Here is a 19,276-nt window from a genome sequence, read left to right as displayed (position 1 = left end):
TAATTGAACTTATGTAATAGTTTATCTATTTGAAAAGAATATAATGCTGTGAAAAATTCAAATATTATTTTTTTCTTCTTTCGAACTTTGTATAATTTCTTACTTTATGGTTTATGATGTCTCCTCAGCATTAACAGCACAGATAGTGTCATCCTTTTTTTCTTCCTCATTGATTATTTCCTTTAATTATGTTGCGTTTTAAACGAGGAAAAAAACTCATGAAAAATCAACGAATGGGAAACACAGAAGACAAACAATGCAATCCATGTTTAATTTTCAATGAAATATTAACTGTGTTAATTCGAAGCACATTCTTTGTACTAAAGTAGGCTCTTGATCTTTCACGGACTGCATGTCATAGCATGAAATTGATTGTATTTAGCAATTATGCCCCTGTTGAAGGTAAGGGTAGTACAGTATTATTTATTAACACTCACTTTCCATCCACCTCTAACTAAAATACATATACATATAAATTTACCCATCAATTAAATAATAATAATAAAAAATGAAGTGGTTGTGTTTTTAGAAAAAAATATGCTATGCTATCATGACACTTCAATTCAGTGCAGTCAACAACCTCCCTGATCTAAAATAGGTTAACAAATATTATATGAGTAATGCTTCTTGGTCATGCTTTTACCATGAGATATGTAATTAAATGTCAAAAATAACTCCAAAGTCATTATCTTTTAACATTGCCATAGTTTGCATTTTTCTCCTTGGAACAGTCCATCAAAAATGTGTTCATAATGATTGAGATAAAATGGTCAGACCAATAGATGGACGATGATTGCAACAATTCATCCCCTCATTAAAAAAAATTGTATATTTTGATATTTGTAAAGATGATTCACAGTTAGTGAGTACGTGAGTGAAAGTACTTAAAATACTGTATTATTGATGCGAAGGCTACATATATAAAAGTTGAATGAAACGGTGGATATTCATATTTGGATGTAAATATACACCGTTTAAACACATTAATGTTATTCTTTTGTGAATATGCTGGGATGTAAATGATTAAGATTTTCTTTTTTAAAAGGATACACCATTTTTTGGGTAGACTCATCTAATAAAACACTGATTATTGAAAATAGTCATTTTATAAACTATTTATCTACCCATTTTTATCTAAAAAGAGTAGTAATTCTTACACTCTACGACTTATCAATGGTGATTTTCATTACAGACATTGTTTATTTGCAATCGTTAATTATATACAAAATATAAAAACCCTATTGTTCTTAAGCTAAGTTATGACTCGCAAAATGACATGTAAGTTATGTTAGTATTGAAAAAAGATTTTCATATTTGTTATCAATGAATACATGTTTCCTATTTCTTTAATATACCGGTATATATGTATTTCTCACACTACTTGGCATTACGTAATATGTCAAATGTGTTCTTTGTTTTTAGAGAATATGAACTCGGACTCACAACTCTTGAAAAGGTACAAATATATCGTAATGACATCTGCTTTCATACAGGAAGTAAGAAATAGTGAATGTACCTAATAACATGTTTTACGCTATAAAAAGATACAGTACGAACTGTTCAGAAATTATTGAGACATTTACTTTTACTCAATAAAGGAAAGAGAAAAAGTCATGAAAATTCGTCAAAATTTTATCAAGAACAAATAAAACAAATTTGCAAAATCTCTTATTAATAGGACACATGTAATTTGATACGTCCCAGTGAAAATATAAACTTGCGTATGTCCATTGATCCGGAATAGCATCGTTTCGTTATTTTAACTTCACGCCAAACTTGATCTTTTCTCATGATAAAACGATCGGGAAGTGTTCACTCTTCTTTCTCTGTTATCACATATAATATTCTAGAAATCAAACTCGCTTTTTCTTAAACGATTCTTCTGAAAAAAATGAAAGAAAATGTGTGTTGTTTCCACCTCTATCAAATAACATGAAGCGTCATATACAGGTTGACTTAGCATAATGCAGTACCGATGTTTGCATCTCTGGTCAACGTTTTTAGCCCGTAATAATTGATGGTCGTCCGGATCCTATGTTTTCATTTTCCAGGGGAAAAAATCACCAAAGAACAAAAAACATAGACATGTTTCTTCACATTGTTATTGTTCAAGTAAGTCGTTTCGTATGAACAAGAGTTGAAAATTCCACAAAGCTCTACACAAAATTTTTGGTATCAGCGCCGCCTTGACGTTAAAGCTATTTTGCCGTCATAATCATATTTCGTGATTAATTTTTTTTATGATCCCTGTATTTCGGATCGGAATTCTAACAAACTTGCAGAAAATAATATCAAAATAGAAATTGAAAAAAATATATATATCTTCTATCTTACTATGGGTCAACCCGTCGGGAATGTAGGTGTTACGTATTTCTACATGAACTGATTTCATGACTGCGCCAGGTACCCCAACCATTGATACATTGATAAAAAAATGAAAAGAAGAAATAAAATATTTCTAAGTATTTCTTGCTTTTATTGAATCTTAGTGATTGTCAAATGCAATATTCACCAAAAGGTGTTCATTAGAAAGAAGAATACACACAATGTCTAAAAATTTCCAAAAAGCCCTCGTATTATCGCCTGTGCAATCCACTGAATACATGCCTGCTTTTAATGGACATTCATATCCACCATTTACTTTGATTTGGGTGATTGCTAAATAAATAGTTTTTGAAAATAATTTTCTTGATCATGTGTTTATCCTTTCATTCAATTGTGGTTGTTTAAATTATCTATAAACTATCTAAGTATATGCATCGCGATTTTCATTCCCATCGGGCTGGAAGACTTTAAGAAATGTGGACAATATCCTTTTTTGGAGGCGTCATAAATATTAAAAAAAAAACCCATATATATTCATGATACATCTAGCAAAACCCTTCATTGGTATTGGTAGAACTCTCTAATTTTGACTATTTATAATATTTAATTTTCATAAACTTTCAACTGTTGTAATTATCTTTCAATTAATTGAATTTAGAACTAAACAAATGTCTGCATAAATTTCAAACTTGATTTGTCGCTAGCTTGCTAGACTGGAAAATTCATTTTATCCTGTTCTCATGGCAGCATTATTGGATGCTCCATTGGACTGAGTTGGCATGGTTTCATTTGCACCAGTATTGCCGAGAGAGAAGTTGTACATATTATTAGTGGACATAGTCGGTTCTCTGAAATTTCATTTTCATCGTGGTTTCCTCATTTAAATAGGTAAGTATAAACATTTTTTTTTCTTCTCATCAATTATCTTTGAAATTGTCGTACATCTGATAATAGGGCACATTTGTAATCATTGCATAGTTCAACTATGACCTAATCCGCCGAAGATTCAAAAATCATAATGCGTGTTTCTGTAATTGTAGTATTTTTGCCTTTCCAGAATTTCTATACACATTATTTTTCGTGTTTGGTTTTTCTGATAAGTATATAATCTATTTATAACTTTTAGACTTCATTTTTAACTAGCTTTATTTCCATCTGTTCCCTTGTCATCAAGTTAATCTGCATATTCTTTGCAAAAACTACTCTGTACCTAATAAAGATAAAAAAGAATAATAAATATTTAAGATCTGACAATACATCAACAGGGTACAATGGAAAATTCCTTTTAGCTTAACAGGATGAACTTACAAATCATCTTGTAATGTGATGACAACTGTTGAGGTTTGGTTTCTCTTAAAATTCTTCATCAATTTATCATTTATCCTTTTTGAATAATGGTTCCAGGTGCCATCTTTATCTTTCCATAACCAGTGATCACAATTTATAGACAGGCATGTGACGTCAGAACAATCTATGTCTAAGTCTGAATCATTGTCGTTTTCCACTGTGTCATTTTTAAAATATACCCCTTTTGGAGTTTTCAAAAATATGCCAATATTAGTTTCCTTTCCAGTTTTTAATATTTTCTCATCACCTGATCTTGGAGTCTCTGGTAAAATGAATGAAATTGCATAAATGACAGATTCTTCGTATTTGATATATTTCGTGGGTTATGAAAAAAAAACAACTAAAAATAAGATTTTTTAATTTTTGCTTTTGTTTTGAATACCCGAAGATGGAACATCAGCATAAATGTATTGCATTGTCTCTGGAAGTTTAGAGGCAGTGTGTCTTTTTTGATCCTGTAAAAATCTGTTTGCCTCCGCCGAGAAAGGGTTGCTTAAAATTATCAATTAAATTATCAAATTATTATCATCTTTATATTTCAAGGCAAATGCGCTTATACATGTAACTCATATGACATCAAATTGACCTACGCAAAAACTGTTGAATTCACAATATATCTGAATTATTTGTATTCAACCAAAAAATTGAGCTTCCTTATACATTCATTATATATATATACCACAAAGACAGGTCGAATTTACCACCAAATCCAAATCGATAATTATTTTTAGTGCCATTTTGCCAGCGGACCTATTTTTTGTAAATGAAAAGGATAATTTGTTAAATTCATATATATATATATATATATATATATATATATATATATATATATATATATATATATATATATATATATATATATATATATATAAATCGTTAATCGGAATTATTCATTAGGTTCTGAAAACTTGTGTCTGGATACAAAACAAGTTGGATGTACATCAACAATTCCATTAGGGGTTGCGCTATACACCGAACCAATACTTCCCTCTCCCCCATCTTGATCACCAAATTCCCAGTCTGGACCTATTGATAAAAGGAATCTATATATATATATATATATATATATATATATATATATATATATATATATATATATATATATATATATATATATATATATATATATATATATTCATTTGAAAGTTTTTTACAACGTAAATTCTCTCTCTCTCTCTCTCTCTCTCTCTCTCTCTCTCTCTAAATATGCCTTTTTCAGGTGTTTCTGTATTTTAAATGTATATAGCTATCTTATTTCATCTTTTTTAGACTTTGTCAACATTTTAACACGAGATAACAAAACACATACCTCTATAAACCAAACATCCAGTGGCTATTAGTTCATTCTCCAACATCCTTGGTACATCGCAAACGATGACGTCGTATTCATATTTTTGCTCATTGAATAATCCATATCTGTATTTATCCATAGAACCTCCATCCCATTTGACAATCAACCATCCAACTATTGGATTAAATCGGTATAACAGATATATGAGTTTTTGATGTGCAAATATTTTGTTTCTTGATAATACTTAAGAGTTGGGGTATATGTAAAAATAAAAAAACTGCGCACATATATCATAGAAGAAAAGAATACAATTGTGTAATTATTTATTTATATCTTGCTTATCTTGTTAACATGATGTTACAAAAGTTAAGTGTTTGGCAACAACCTCGATAGTATTCTAAATAAGGTTTCAATTTCTCTTGTACACTAGCTACATGTATTTCAAAAAGAAAATGAGTCAAATTCAGAAAATATTGAAAGTTTGCATATGCTAAAGAAGTTTTGATTTACAGCGTAGCTAGGGTAATCTCGGTGTTTATGGAGTTAGTGCATCAGCGATAAACCATTAAAGAGCCAAAATAAATTAAACTTATCACATTTTCAACAGTGAAATACTGTTATTTATTGAATAAAAGTGATATTCTGACACAGTGTGAAAGGGTATCAATATGACATTCTCAAAGTGTGAGAATTTCAGATGTGCGGCAAAACTCTCGATTTCCTTCCCTTCACGAAGAGTATTTAAAAAAAAAAAACTCCCTTGCCTGTCATAAAATAGAGATAGTAAATGAACCATTTTGACAGAGACTAAAACTGCCAAAGTTTCTCCAAATATGCTGTTGAGAATCCACGTTTACAACTTTTTTTCAATCTCTCAATCGCTTAGCTATGACGTCTCAACCGCTTAACTATGAAGTAACAACCTATGACACTGTGTTACGAAAAGACTGAGGCAAAGGGAAAAATCAAAGAAAATGTAATTAACAGAAAATTCAATATTTTATAGATGAATATGGAATTTATTTCTCTTTTGAGAGGTGAGAAAGGATTTTTTTTTTAATTTTCACTCGTGCTTCGCACTAGTGAAAATATAAAAAAAAATCCTGACCCACTCGTGAAATAAATTCCATATTCATCTACAAAACATTGAATATCCTCTATTTCTACCTATTTACATGTAGGCACATGAATTTTACTGTGATTTTATGTTAGAGATAATACTCATTATCTCTCCTTCTGTTATTTAGGTTGAAAGGCAATTGTGTTCAAGAATATTAGGCAATAATTTGTTCAGGACTTCTTTGCGTTGCTACAAATCCTCTGCATCACACCTTATTCAAATTGATCATGTTCTCATAAATCGTTCTTGGAGAAGAACAGATAAGTTGACAGTTTCTATGATCTGCATCATCAGAAAAAATAATTAATACAACCAAAATTTTCATTTTGTTAAGTCTCTTCCTTTTTTTTTTTTTTTTTTTTTTTTTTTAAATCAAGACACTTTGTAAACTTACCATCTTCACAATGCTCAATTACTGTTCCAATGATATGTCTTTCTACAGTACTTAAAGGACTTTCTGGACTCTTTCTTACTCTACTGCCTAACGGGGGCATACAAGGGTCCCACTCTATAACGGAATCATTATTTCCGCTGTTGGTAGCCTCTTTTTCAATCTGATCCATTGGTATAAATAGGGACCTTTTCGTACAAATTTCGAAAATATCCTCCTTTAAAAAAAAAAAAAAAAAAAAAAAAAAAAAAAAAACAATGATATTGTAGAAATCTTTATTTTGAATTGTGATGGGCCGAAGAGAGTCATAGATCTACGAAATTGAATTAAAATACATTCAAATTTACACATAGTAACTTAGCTGCAGATAGCTCGCTTGTCTGTAAAAACTGGGGGACGACGAGAGAGGTACAGTGCCGTCCATTAAAAAAATGCGCATATGATTTAAATGGCCATGAACTAAAGAATGACAGGGCGATACGCAAGAATTTTTCGATTTATGTTCCTTATATTTTAGCTGCCATTTCAAAATATTACTAACTGTGTTTTTCTAATACACGATAGAGCAGTATAGAGCAGGCCTTTCCCTTCTAAAATCCCCCCCCCCGGAAAATTGGCTCTAGATTGGGATTTCCCCCACGAGAAAATGACTCTAGAAAAACAAAGAAAAAATGGTAGGATTTCCTCTACGGAAATCCCACATCAGAGTCAATTATCCGGGGAAATCCTACTTTGTGTAATTGTTATAGAGTGCGATTTATCCCAGAGCAAATCCCCCCCCCCCCAATAAAATATCATGGCTATACTTATTAATGGGGAGGAGGAAGATTATTAAAAATGTCCCATCTTCAAAATTGCTACCAGTTCCATTGAAAATAGAAAGTATGAAAATTGAAAATTTTGAAACCCTTTTTTCCCTCAGTAACTGACTATGAAATTCTCTTGAAACATTAAAATCATATTCTTTTCATCTGTTCAAACCGATTTCAGAAAAAAATGATAACACCGTAATCGCTTCGACAAGTTTTTAACTGTCTCCATGGAATTTTATTTGAAATGGATTTTTTTCTCCAATTATATTTCAAACTACAAGTACATAATATTGATGTGTTAGTGTCTGTAAACGTTTAAGGGCTTTAAATATGAAAAATAGTTGCCATTGCCATGACACTAAAAATGGCTCATCTATTTCTTTAAAAAATGAAATTTTGCAAAACTTTACGGGAGTATTTATTTGCTCTCTGCTTTCAAATCCAGCATTACACAGCTGGGGTCAAGGCTTCTGTTTGCAAAAGCAATGTTTCTTGTATTGATTTGTTTGTTTTGTTTGTTTGTTTTTGTTTTTGTTTGTTTTCTTTTCCTTTGAAGAATTTCTCAATTCAAATACTCACAAAATGGTAGATGCTAATTTTACAATTTTGTATGAGTCAAAATTTTTAGTGACTTTTAAAATGCTTTGAAATTTTAGATTAATACTTAATTCTAAATTTGACAATTAATTCTTGAATCGAAAACACTTACATTTCCATTAGTAAATCAGTTTACTTTCATATAAACTTTTGCCAAAATATTCTCAATATAATTTAAGCATTGATACAAGGGGGAAATCTTACTCTGAGAAAGAACGAGGGGAAAATTGACTCTATTGTGCGATTTTCTCTCAGGGGGTAATCCTACTCTAAAGTACAGTTTCCGGGATGGGGGGGGGGGGTTGGCAGGCTATCGGGGAAATCCCACTCTACAACACCGGTATTCTTTTACTATTTACACAACAAAACATTCCCCACAACCCTTGTTGATAGCCCTCCTGGGCCTAATGTCGAGACTATCGAAAACTTGGCTTATTTATACTGCCATTTTGGATTGGAAGACAATTTGGTTCAACGCGTTTCGAGCATGACTTAACCTTCATCTATGGGGAATGTATCGATCACTTTTTATTTTGAGACTGCAGCTTTGATATACAGAGAAATAAATCGAGAAACAGAGTACATTTTTGTGCGCAATAGGTATATATTTTTTATGGGTTGCACTGTAGCTCTCCGTTCGTCCGTCCCAATTTTATTTTAGACCAGCGAGCAATAGCTCCGGTCTTTATAATACCTTATCTGTGTCAGTGAATTCCTTTCCGGGCATAGCCTGAGGAATTAATTGTATTATTGTTTCTTTGTCAAATCTCTCAAAGCTGGATAAAAATGATATCAATGATGCAACTTGCTACAATAGAGGAAAAAATCATCGTATAGATTTATTTGAGAGAGATGAAAAGCATTAACACAGCACTTACATAAACAAAACCCTCGGAGATCAGGATTGGTTTTTATATGTATAATGTATTACAGTGTACCTGTAAATCTGAAATAACAACAGTGATAAAATAAATTGCTCTCGGTTTCAAAATGGAAAAAAAAATATCTTAAGTAAAATAAATATCAATATTACAACCAATTTCATATAGATGTGAAGAATATTTATGATCAGATACTTACTTACATCATTTAAAAATGTCATTTGTTCTGAGTATATTTAGCAAACTGCCTGGCTTCATGTGGATAAACAATCTTCCCACCTCTTGAAAGAGCAGATATAAATCTTAAATTTTCCTAACAAAGAAATATAATATATTTTCAGGTTTGATTTTTTTTTTCTTTTTGCACAGTTGAGGAAATGGTTGCTTGTATTTAACTGAATGAGATGGTAATCTTGCTGAAAAGTTCTTAAAATGTTGAAATTAATTCGTATGGAATAAAAAATATTTTGTTTTAACGGTCCCCAGAAAAACGCACTAAAATATAGTGTCGACGTAGATTTCTTCAATATATATGAGATCGCAGGAGCGATCAAAAATAATTTTAAAAATATGAGGTTTTAAGCCTTTGAACCCCAAAATCGAATTCTACGGCTAAAAGTTTAGGTTAAAACTTAGTTTTTAAGCGAAGTTTTTAACCTGGTTCTCTGAAATAAAAGTAATAAATAAATTAAATATTGCAAGACTAACCCTAACCAGTCGAAAAATGTGCAAGACTAACCCTTATCAAGTTGAGTGACATAAATCTTACGTCATAGTGCAATGAGCGCGCGGATCTTCCGGATATGGGGACCGGTAAAGTAAAGTCTACCATTATGATATATATGTACTGCAGTTCATTTAATTTTTGCGACACCTTATTTTGCGAGACAGGTATTGGTGTTTGCAAGGGAAACAAAATTTTCAAGAAGTCTGGGTTGCATTTCTACACCGAAAAATATACATGAAAATTACTACTTTTCTCGCGAGTAGATCGTCTCGTTTAATTACGCAAAAAAGAAATTTTCCGAAGAAAAAGTGATTTACAGTATTCAGATAGCTCTTAGATAGTAATTATCAGAGTCATCTCTAATAATTTAGAGGAATTAAAGTTAATTTCTTGCAAACATGGATTTTCAAAACATTTGCACCACTCCATATCTTCCTACCATGTCTGGATTCTTTCCTACTGGAATACAGTATATTGGATTGTGTCTTCCAATTTTTCTTGCTGTTTGATGTAAATGATCCATTACCTAAATAATTTTAAATTATGTAAACATTGTTTTTTTCGAAATTTTAAAAGTGGGCATTATCTATATTTAAAGAGGAATATTTTCATATATCCGTTGTAAGAGTGGAAGATACTTCATTTTTGTATGAATCCGAAAACGTAAAAAAGCACAAGAAAAACAATTATAGTCACAATTTCTTCCATATTGTTCATTAAGGTGAAGTCGGTTGGCCTTCCAGACGAAATAACAATAAAGCGGGGATGCACGTGAAAACTTCCCATCACCCTCGTATGTCCTAAAACAGCATTAAATAGATATGAGAACGCTTTTAATACTTTAAGAATAAAATTATTATATAAAATAAGATTGATAAACTAACCTGATCTTTTGAGAATAGCTCCTAAAGATAGGATAAAAGCCGCGGTAAGGGGACACGGCCCGCCATATTCAACGTCGTCTGCAAGATTAAAATTAGTGTTTTTACTATGTAAATGAATGTTACATACGTAGATTTTTTATTATTATTTTCATAGTTAATTTTGCTTTAACTCTTCGTATATAAGAAAATATGAAAGTGCACATGCCTTAGCTCTGTCTTGTAAACATGTAGTCAAACAGATTCTTGTGGTCAATGTAAAACTTCATAACAAAATAATCTGTAAAATATCATTAAATCAATTCCATCTCTTTATTTCCTAGCACAAAAGTCATGATGACTATGTATTTCAAGTCATACATGTACCAATGCAATGTTTTATCTGGTCATAATTATTGGAATAGTAGTGTTTAAATGTCGTTGTCCTTCCACAAATCACAACAGCTACATTTTCATCCATTTCAGGGTATCTGGCATATTCTGAAATAAATAATTCAGGCATCTTCTGATGTGATCTTAAAAGAATCTGTGATTTTTTGTATGTTTAACCATTTTTTTTAAACTTCAACGCAATGTATCTTTTCTGATTTTTTAGTAGAAGTTTCTGGACAAAAAAGTACAATTCATGCAATTATATGTTATGTTACACTACCATCCATGATAGAACAAAATGTGTCTATCATTTGTATGAAGCCTTCCTCTCCCATATTCGACGAAGTATCTAATATGAAAATATTGCATGGTCCTCTTCCTTGTTGATATCTTCGTTCACTATCTACAATAAATCATAAAGATGCTTGAGAATATTTGACATAATGTAAGAAGTAAGATATAGTATTTAAAGTTATAAAATGGCACCGCACTATGTATTGTGCAGTAAACAGATATAATGTATTACGCATGACATAGGAAATAGATGACTTTACACTCGGAAACAAACAGATCAACATTCAAAAATACATGTATGATTACAATTCTTTAGAACTATATTATATACAAATTAGAAATAAGGGAGTTAAGAACTTACTTTTAGTCGCTTCGAGGTCTGCTTGTTCAAACCAATGTTGCTTTGTGTTTTCTAAGGCAGAATCCAGAGTCTGAACATAATCACTATCACATAGAAAAAGGGTTCTTTTACTTTCACTTTTATGTGTTCATGCATAATGTCAAACTTATTAAACATATAATCTTTAGTTAGGAATTTAGGATTTAGCAACTGATCTTGTGTTTAAAATTCATACTTACAGAAACAAAGAATTCAACATCCTCTCTGTTTTAATTTTTTTTTTTGTTTAATTCCAAGAAAAGAAATATTTCCCTGTCCCTTATGTTAAATCAATTGTTCTTCCTGGTATTTAACATTATCTCAGGGGATTATTTTGAATGTTCATAAGCCATACAAATAACAGTGTAATAAAATGTGGGGCATAAGGACCAGTAACGTTAGATTAACATTTTGATACAGCTGGTACGTTTTAAGGCAATTTGTCAATGTGTGAGAAAAAAAAAACACAGAAAATCATTCATGCTTTATTATGGCCAAGAAACACTTCTTTATCGTTCTATCTTAATGTATAAAAAAAACATATTGTATATGTACAATTGACAAAAAATTACTGTCAGCTACAACATACGACGCAAATATGTTTTGGTCATCATTGACCAGGATCCCAGGGATTCCAAATACAGAATGTGAAATGAAATTGCAGAAGTGTAATTTCAATTTCATAAATAAAAAAATCTTTATATGTATGTTACCTATATATATCTTCGGGTCATTTTCTAAAAATTATTCAGTCCTTTAAAATGCTTAGAAAGGTTGACAGATCTTGATCTGGATATTTTAATTGTTTTAAGGGTATAAATTTTGTATGTGTTTTTGGGGTGTGTAGTACATACACATAGTAGATATGGTCATGTATAAGATGTACAAAAATAGCGAAAATTAAACGACAGGAAATTTTTTGGGTAGGTGTGTTGTACATCCTTAAACTGAAAAACTATGGTTTATTTAAGCTTTGAAAAATGCTTATTTTTAATTTTTTTTTTTTTTTTTTTTTTTTTTACGAAAAAACCTATCGTTTAATTTTGGAAAAAATACTTTTTTCATGTAACTGGTTACAAAAGTAATCTTGATAGCGAATGTTACATGTACATAGCCAACTGTAACAAAAGAAAGCAATGTATCATAAAAAGATAAAGAATATTGTTGTGCTAATATTGATCACGGATACAAGTTTCACATAAAATTAAAGAAATTTAAGACATAATCTTTCTTTTCTTCCCTTTTTATGGAGGATTGGCGGGTTTTAAATCAAAATCAAGGATACGATTTGGTATTTCTAAAGAAACCACATCAAGCCCCTAGTCCCATTTTCTTATAATTACGTCAGGATCGATTCGGTCGTCATTTTGACTTATAAACGTCAAATTTGACGTCAAATTAAACGTTTATTTGAAATCGCAAGAGTTATCTCCCCCAGTGTGTTGTACGTCCATCCAGATATCAACTCAAAATCAAAATCACTCGGTCTTGAGCAATCGGTACACGATTTTCCTATATGTTGTACACATTTGCTTAAAGTACCCAAAGGTAAATACTTTAAAAATGACAAACTGGAGCACGAGTCTTCGTCAGATTTAGAGACGGATGGACAAAACGCAAGTAATCAGTGGATGTGGAAAGATAACAGTGGAAAATGGAATAATTATCCTAGAAAAATGAATGACAAAATATGTAAATCATGGAGGAGGAACCCAAATTCTACCATAGTAGTGGAAATGAATGAATGTGTGTAAGGTTTTTTTTTAACCATTTATCATATTGTTGCTTCGATATACAGGAGAAAAGGATTCGGGGAGTTAAACTGTAAAGTTTTCAACTGATATTCGAATACTATTGTAATTTCTTTTTATTTCCTTTCAAGATCAATGATTCTGTGTTTTACTCTTTCAGATACAGAGTGATATTAGAGAAGTACAGACAGATAAATCTACTGAATAGAAAAACGATGGAAATAAAAAGTGTTTGAAAGTGTATAGAGAATCCATGTTATACTCGAAGTTGTTTCTCACACAAACCCTTCCTCGCTGGAGAAATTATTTTTAAACACATATGAAAACCACTTCCTGGGTTGTTCATAGATCTTCCATCTATGTAACGTATGTATCGAATATACAATATTTTGCATGCTTTACACATTCTATATCGACAATTTAAAACCATATGCAAAATATATACATGTATAACATTGAAAATAAATGTATTTCTTGTGTTATATACGGGTCATGATTGAAAGGTTGCAATCATTGCAGAAAAAAATACATGTCGTTGACTAATTTGGTTAGTTTCTCATTAGCTTATAAATGTACATGTATATGCAATTATAAAAATTAGCCACTGGTTTAAAATTTCAAGTATCTCTGGACACACGCTAATCTCAGAAGAGAATGGCACATTTATCATACAAAATGTGCTTTTCTTGGCGGTTGTTATTGAAATCATCCGGAGTAAAAACATTTTACCTTATTTTTATACAAAGCCCCAGATAAGAATAATATAATTTAGTATTTTTTTCCTAATAATATCAATATACATTAGCTTACACGTGTATTTAAAATTATTTTTTTTTCAGTCAAAGGATCTATATATTTTAAAGCGTTGAGAAACCTTAAATAAGTAACGATCAATATTTAAACTTTAAATTTCATATAAAGTTATCACATACATGTGCATAGAATTAAAATCTTTTTAACTCAGATAAGGTAAATAAGCTACTTTGTAAAAAAAAAATCACCTTATCACAAACAGTATTAATGCTTTTGAAGCTTTAGTGCTTTGTCGCTGATTTCTTTTGGTTTATCTTCTTATACGGCTGATGAGGATTACACTATGTCGTTCATAGTGCCTCCATTGTTTGAAATTGTTGTCCCTCAGTGGACTTCGTGAAGATCCGCTTCCAGGTCAGACTCTAGCATTCGCATTTCATGGGAACGGTCGGTAGTGTAGAGAGAGAATTTCTTCATAGTAAGATTTCCTCCCGGAAGCCATGTCATAGATTGAGATGTCACCCGGAGGTTTTGCTATAGCGTGAGACTTCTCTTTTTGACTCCAGTGCAGGAGAGCCTATTAAAGTCTCACTCTAGAGACAACTTCCACCGGGGAAGACCCTCTCTGCATTAGTTGAAGTGTCAGACTTTCCTCATAGTAGGTCCTCCCCCTAATGAATCTTGCTTCTACTAGCAATAAAATTGCTCTATGGAGAGTGATCACATACCAAGACTATAGAGAAGAGCAAAGAAAATAATTTTTTTTACGAATCATTAATTAGATACACTAAATCAATAAATGATTCAAGGACGATTCTTATTTGCATCTGTTTATATACATATATTTTCCTTAGCATTTTAAGAAAGAATTAAATCTCTAAATACACATTTTGATGAGACTTTTCAAGTGCTACCAAAATTTTTGACTGTGTGACCTTGACGTTTGACTTTGACCCACATATCTTAAAGTTAACCATACTTATATATGTCAGCTTTAAAAGTTTTTTTTTCATTTTTTACAAATTGAACATCCATTCTAATAAGATCTTTTATTTTTATTATTTTGTTTTGACCCTGTGACCATATTCTGTTGAGAACTAGTACATCAATTCTAATTGCTTCTTTCCCTATCCAGTAAGCTTTCAAAAGAATTCAACGGGGGAAAGGTCTAACTCTAGAGTGATTTTTTTTTTTTAAATATATATCAGAAAGAGAAGGATACACAATTAATCATAGACTTGGCTACTTTGAATTTGACCCTGCTAGCTGACTACTGTGCCCATTAATATGTTAACATGCACATATACAGTCTAATCCACATGCATAGCTTGGATCCACTGTTATCTTGTACTATCTAACTGACTTTAACCTTTAGAGTTGAGATATTGATAAAACATACTATCTCTCTCTGTGTAAAATATACATTACTCATTTATTAATGGCATGTGAGTCAAAATACTCTAATTCCGCGGCAGATTTAAGGAGCAATGACAAATCGATAAACTGACCTTCCCAAATCTTAATTTTGAGTTTACTTGGGATATGAGCTCCTAAAGTATCGACAGAACTGGGTTGACATGTTGGGTTGTTTTGCGCGTGTTGGACGTTCATATCATGTAAATTGGTATCAGACTCACCAGATTCTTGCGCGACATTTGGAATTGAGTTTGTCTCGGGATGCAAAGGGGCTGCCTCCAGTGCGGGTTGATTGGCAGAGTTGGGAAACTGGTCCTTCGCGGGACACTGTGTCCGTGTCTTCGGTCGGGGACGCTTCTTCCCCCCTTTTCCTCGTGCGGCTGAGCTTATTTCCTCTAAACGGCGCTTATTTGGTGGCTTCGTTTTATTTCTTACAGGCGGCATGACGACCCAAAATAACTGTTTGGTGGACACGGATTGACTTCTTTAAAAATTTTATTTTCGAATGTTTGACTATTACGATGCTGGATGGTTGGTTCCGGTTTATGAGAAGGATTAATAACCCATTCAATGATTGTAACCGAGACACAAATTGCGGTTAACTTGTACGACAAAAGATTCGTAATAAAACAACATTTAGCCAACCTAAATTAATTTTGTACTATTTGATATTCATCGAATAATTTTGATTGTTTCTTATTTGTCAGTGAAATGAATGGTTTGATTAAATTAAATTGCTTGGAAATAGCAGTGGCCATTAAATGCCAATCGTAATAAATAAATGATAAAGAAACGATTAAAAAAAGTTTTTTATGTAGTCTGAAAATCAAGGATAAGACACTAGGTTCATATATGTTTCAATTTATTCAGAAGAAATTATATGTCCACTTCAGGGAAGGTTTATAATGTAAGAAAATTTGACCTAAAATTGGTGAATAGACATTGTACATGAAAGAAATAATACTAAGTTCATGTAGTAAACTATTGAATCCTACATTACATAACCATAAATAATAATTAATCTCGATGGCATGATTCTTGAGTAGCTGATGGAATTAAAGAAGATTAAGATTTGAAATTCGGTCACGATACCAAGAAAGAAACAGGTTATCAATGAAATGGATTGCGAGTATATAAAGGTTCTGCTTGCCTTTATTTGCCCTCTTTCCATTTCCATCCAATAAATTTCATTATAACTTAACCTGTCTTCTTTTAAGGTATGTTCGTTTGTTTCACAATAATTCAAGTCTTATTGTCATATGTTTCTTTATTTTGTTGTATTAACTTTATTATGTGTTCTTATGTGAAATATGTTGTTTAATCATGATAGTTTTATTTCAGATTATTTTGTAACTCTCTCTTTCCATTTCCATCCAATAAATTTCATTATAACTTAACCTGTCTTCTTTTAAGTGACGTATAATAGAGTCACGAAGACTGCTGTTGGTGAACACCCTCACTACCAAATAACCAAGCATAATTCAAACTAGACACTACCCCAAAGAAGCAACTACTACACACCCCCAAAACACATATATTTTGGTCAAAATCGTTCGAGCCTAATTTGGACAGGAAGTTCCTAAAGTTACCCCCCTTTGGCTGATCACGAGTACCAAAAAATTCAACAAACTAACTATAAAATCCCTTATTTTAAAATATTTAAGGTTAGCCTAGCTGTCAAATTTTGCTGAATCGTTCGTTTAAAGTGACACTGTGACGGACAAACGGGAAAATTGACAACAGTAGATTTTTGCATGATACATTCAAATTTTGTTCAGTTCTTGAAGATATAATTAGGTTTCAGAAAATTACAGGTTTCAGAACCTAAAAAATCTAATTTAATGGAGAAAAATAAAAGTAAAAAAAATCTTTGTATAACCCATCACAAAAATATTGCTTCACTTCTTATTGTACGCATGCGCTGAAAAGTTGAAGAATTTACCATGGTTTCAATTTCATAGATGTAAATGTCGGATGACTGAGAATTTTGATACAATCTTCAAAAAAGATGATCATAACTTATTCCTTACTTCTGCTTGCCCCAATTCAATGTTGTTTACAACTTTCACGCTAAAAATAAAGGACGCGTAACCTTGACATTGTTCACATTGACGATAAAAACAAAGCGATAGATACAACATTTGTTTTTCCGGCACTTATATTTTGCAGTTTTTTTCTTGCTTTACAGTGCAGTTGAGTTGTCAAAACTTCGCTATATTTATAATTCACAGAAATCTTTTGTTTTGTGATACAATTTTCTTAAAAGAAACGCATGGTTTTGACTCATTATGCAACTTTAACTATTAAACACACAAACAAAGTGAATTTGTAGAGGTACACTTCGAGAAAAACGATTTTGAAGAATTTAAACTGAAAAACTATGGTTCATTTTTGCATTGAAAAATGCGTGATTTTCAAATGAAATATTTTTTTTTATGAAAAAAATCTGTCATTTTATTTTGAAAAAAAATTATTACTTCTTGTAACTGATGATCAAAATGTTCTTGATAATTTTTTGAAAATTTTTTAAACGACGCGTTTTGAATTTATAGAGGAAAATCTACCCTCCCCCTCTCTCCGTAAGTTACATTTCTCACAGCGTCTTTCAGACTTGGGACGAAAACAATGCTATGATTCTACAAATACAAATAAAAATTCATAGCTGGAAAGTATATTTTACTTAAAAAATGTAATGTACATTATATTTATCACAAATATAAAACTTTACATCTGCATTTAAATGAAGATGAATAAGCAATTTCTGCAAATTTAAGACCCCCCCCCCCCCCTCCATTCTTCTCTGCAATGCAGTACATTCGATCTTGAAAAAAAAAACATCGGTTACGTCTGCATGATAAATATAATTGGCATATTGAACTCCTAAAGTAATGTCCTTCATTCGTGTATACAGATTAAATATTGACTACTAATATTTTTTGTTATACTAAATACTATTTTTTTTTGTATTTATATTTAGTAAAACCATTTTTCTAAGGATTTTATGACCACGTGTCCGGTTTGGAGTTCATGCACACAGGTGCAGTTTCAAACCTTTATATGACCTACTTGCATTGAATATTATTTTTTAAGTGAACCAACAGTGGTGTATGTACAACTCTCTTGTGATGAAAATGGAATATATGTACATGTACATTTAGGTTTTAAATTGTTTCTGTTTTCAAACGAGAGGGGTCCCCCCCCCCCCCGATATTGTATCCTCCTGTTGTTTCAATGAATGGAAATGATGTATTCGTCCATGTTAACTTCAATCGTACCAAATTGTAAATTATTTATCAGTATTAAAATTATTCATGTTAATCATCTACAATGGTATCATCTACATTGGTATCAATCGTTTTGTTTCTATTCGAGGAAATGCGAACTGATACTGTTTACAGTAAAAGATTTTCTCAGTGGGATGCAACCGTTGTATTAATTTCAGTAAATAATTTTAAACTGTTGATACTTACTTTAATTTGTATAAACTTTGGCTTTTAGTTCTTGTGCTCCTTGCAACACACTGTAAAATCTTTAATTATCTGTGTATTTGTGAGGGAAAAAACTCATAATTCGTCGGAAAACAGGAGGAATAACTCAGCTAAGGGGAGGAAAGACATACACCTCCACATTTTTAGAGTTGTTTCTCTTTGATCAGTGACCTTCTGAAAACGGTTACTCTTTTTCATTTTTTTTTTCAAAGAAAAGAAAAGCAAGAAAATGTTTATTTTCGTAATATGATAATATTTAAACATACCGGTAATATTTATTCTCAATGTTATGCGGCCGATTGTAACGGGAAAAAGCAATGTAGAGTACCATTAACATTTTTAGATTTAAAAAATGCCTTAGTGTATATCATAAATACAATATTAAAGAATTAATTAACTAAATTTTAAATTAAAGAAGTTTAGGGAACCTGTCCTTTTTTTTCTTTTTTTT

General features: G+C 31.3%; 1 protein-coding gene across 1 annotated transcript; it reads right to left on the bottom strand.

Annotated features, from left to right (window-relative positions):
• Window positions 1–3,446: 3,446 nt before the first annotated feature.
• Window positions 3,447–11,637, bottom strand: LOC133178099 (uncharacterized). Its single transcript, XM_061312859.1, has 16 exons — window positions 11,618–11,637; window positions 11,400–11,482; window positions 11,025–11,147; window positions 10,739–10,852; window positions 10,376–10,453; window positions 10,188–10,291; window positions 9,931–10,017; window positions 8,983–9,077; window positions 8,578–8,659; window positions 6,478–6,691; window positions 4,982–5,137; window positions 4,613–4,698; window positions 4,352–4,422; window positions 4,055–4,164; window positions 3,634–3,934; window positions 3,447–3,535 (listed from the first exon to the last, which is right to left on the bottom strand). The coding sequence occupies exons 1-16, from the start codon at window positions 11,635–11,637 to the stop codon at window positions 3,448–3,450; spliced, it is 1,812 nt and encodes a 603-aa protein (XP_061168843.1). The 3' UTR covers window position 3,447.
• Window positions 11,638–19,276: the final 7,639 nt, after the last annotated feature.

This window comes from Saccostrea echinata, unplaced genomic scaffold (genome assembly GCF_033153115.1).
Source record: "Saccostrea echinata isolate AGI-Se365-2 ecotype Australia unplaced genomic scaffold, CSIRO_AGI_Sech_v1 ptg000002l, whole genome shotgun sequence".
Taxonomy (NCBI): domain Eukaryota; kingdom Metazoa; phylum Mollusca; class Bivalvia; order Ostreida; family Ostreidae; genus Saccostrea; species Saccostrea echinata.
Note: the sequence above shows the minus strand (reverse complement) of the source record. Positions and strands in the feature narration are given on the sequence as shown.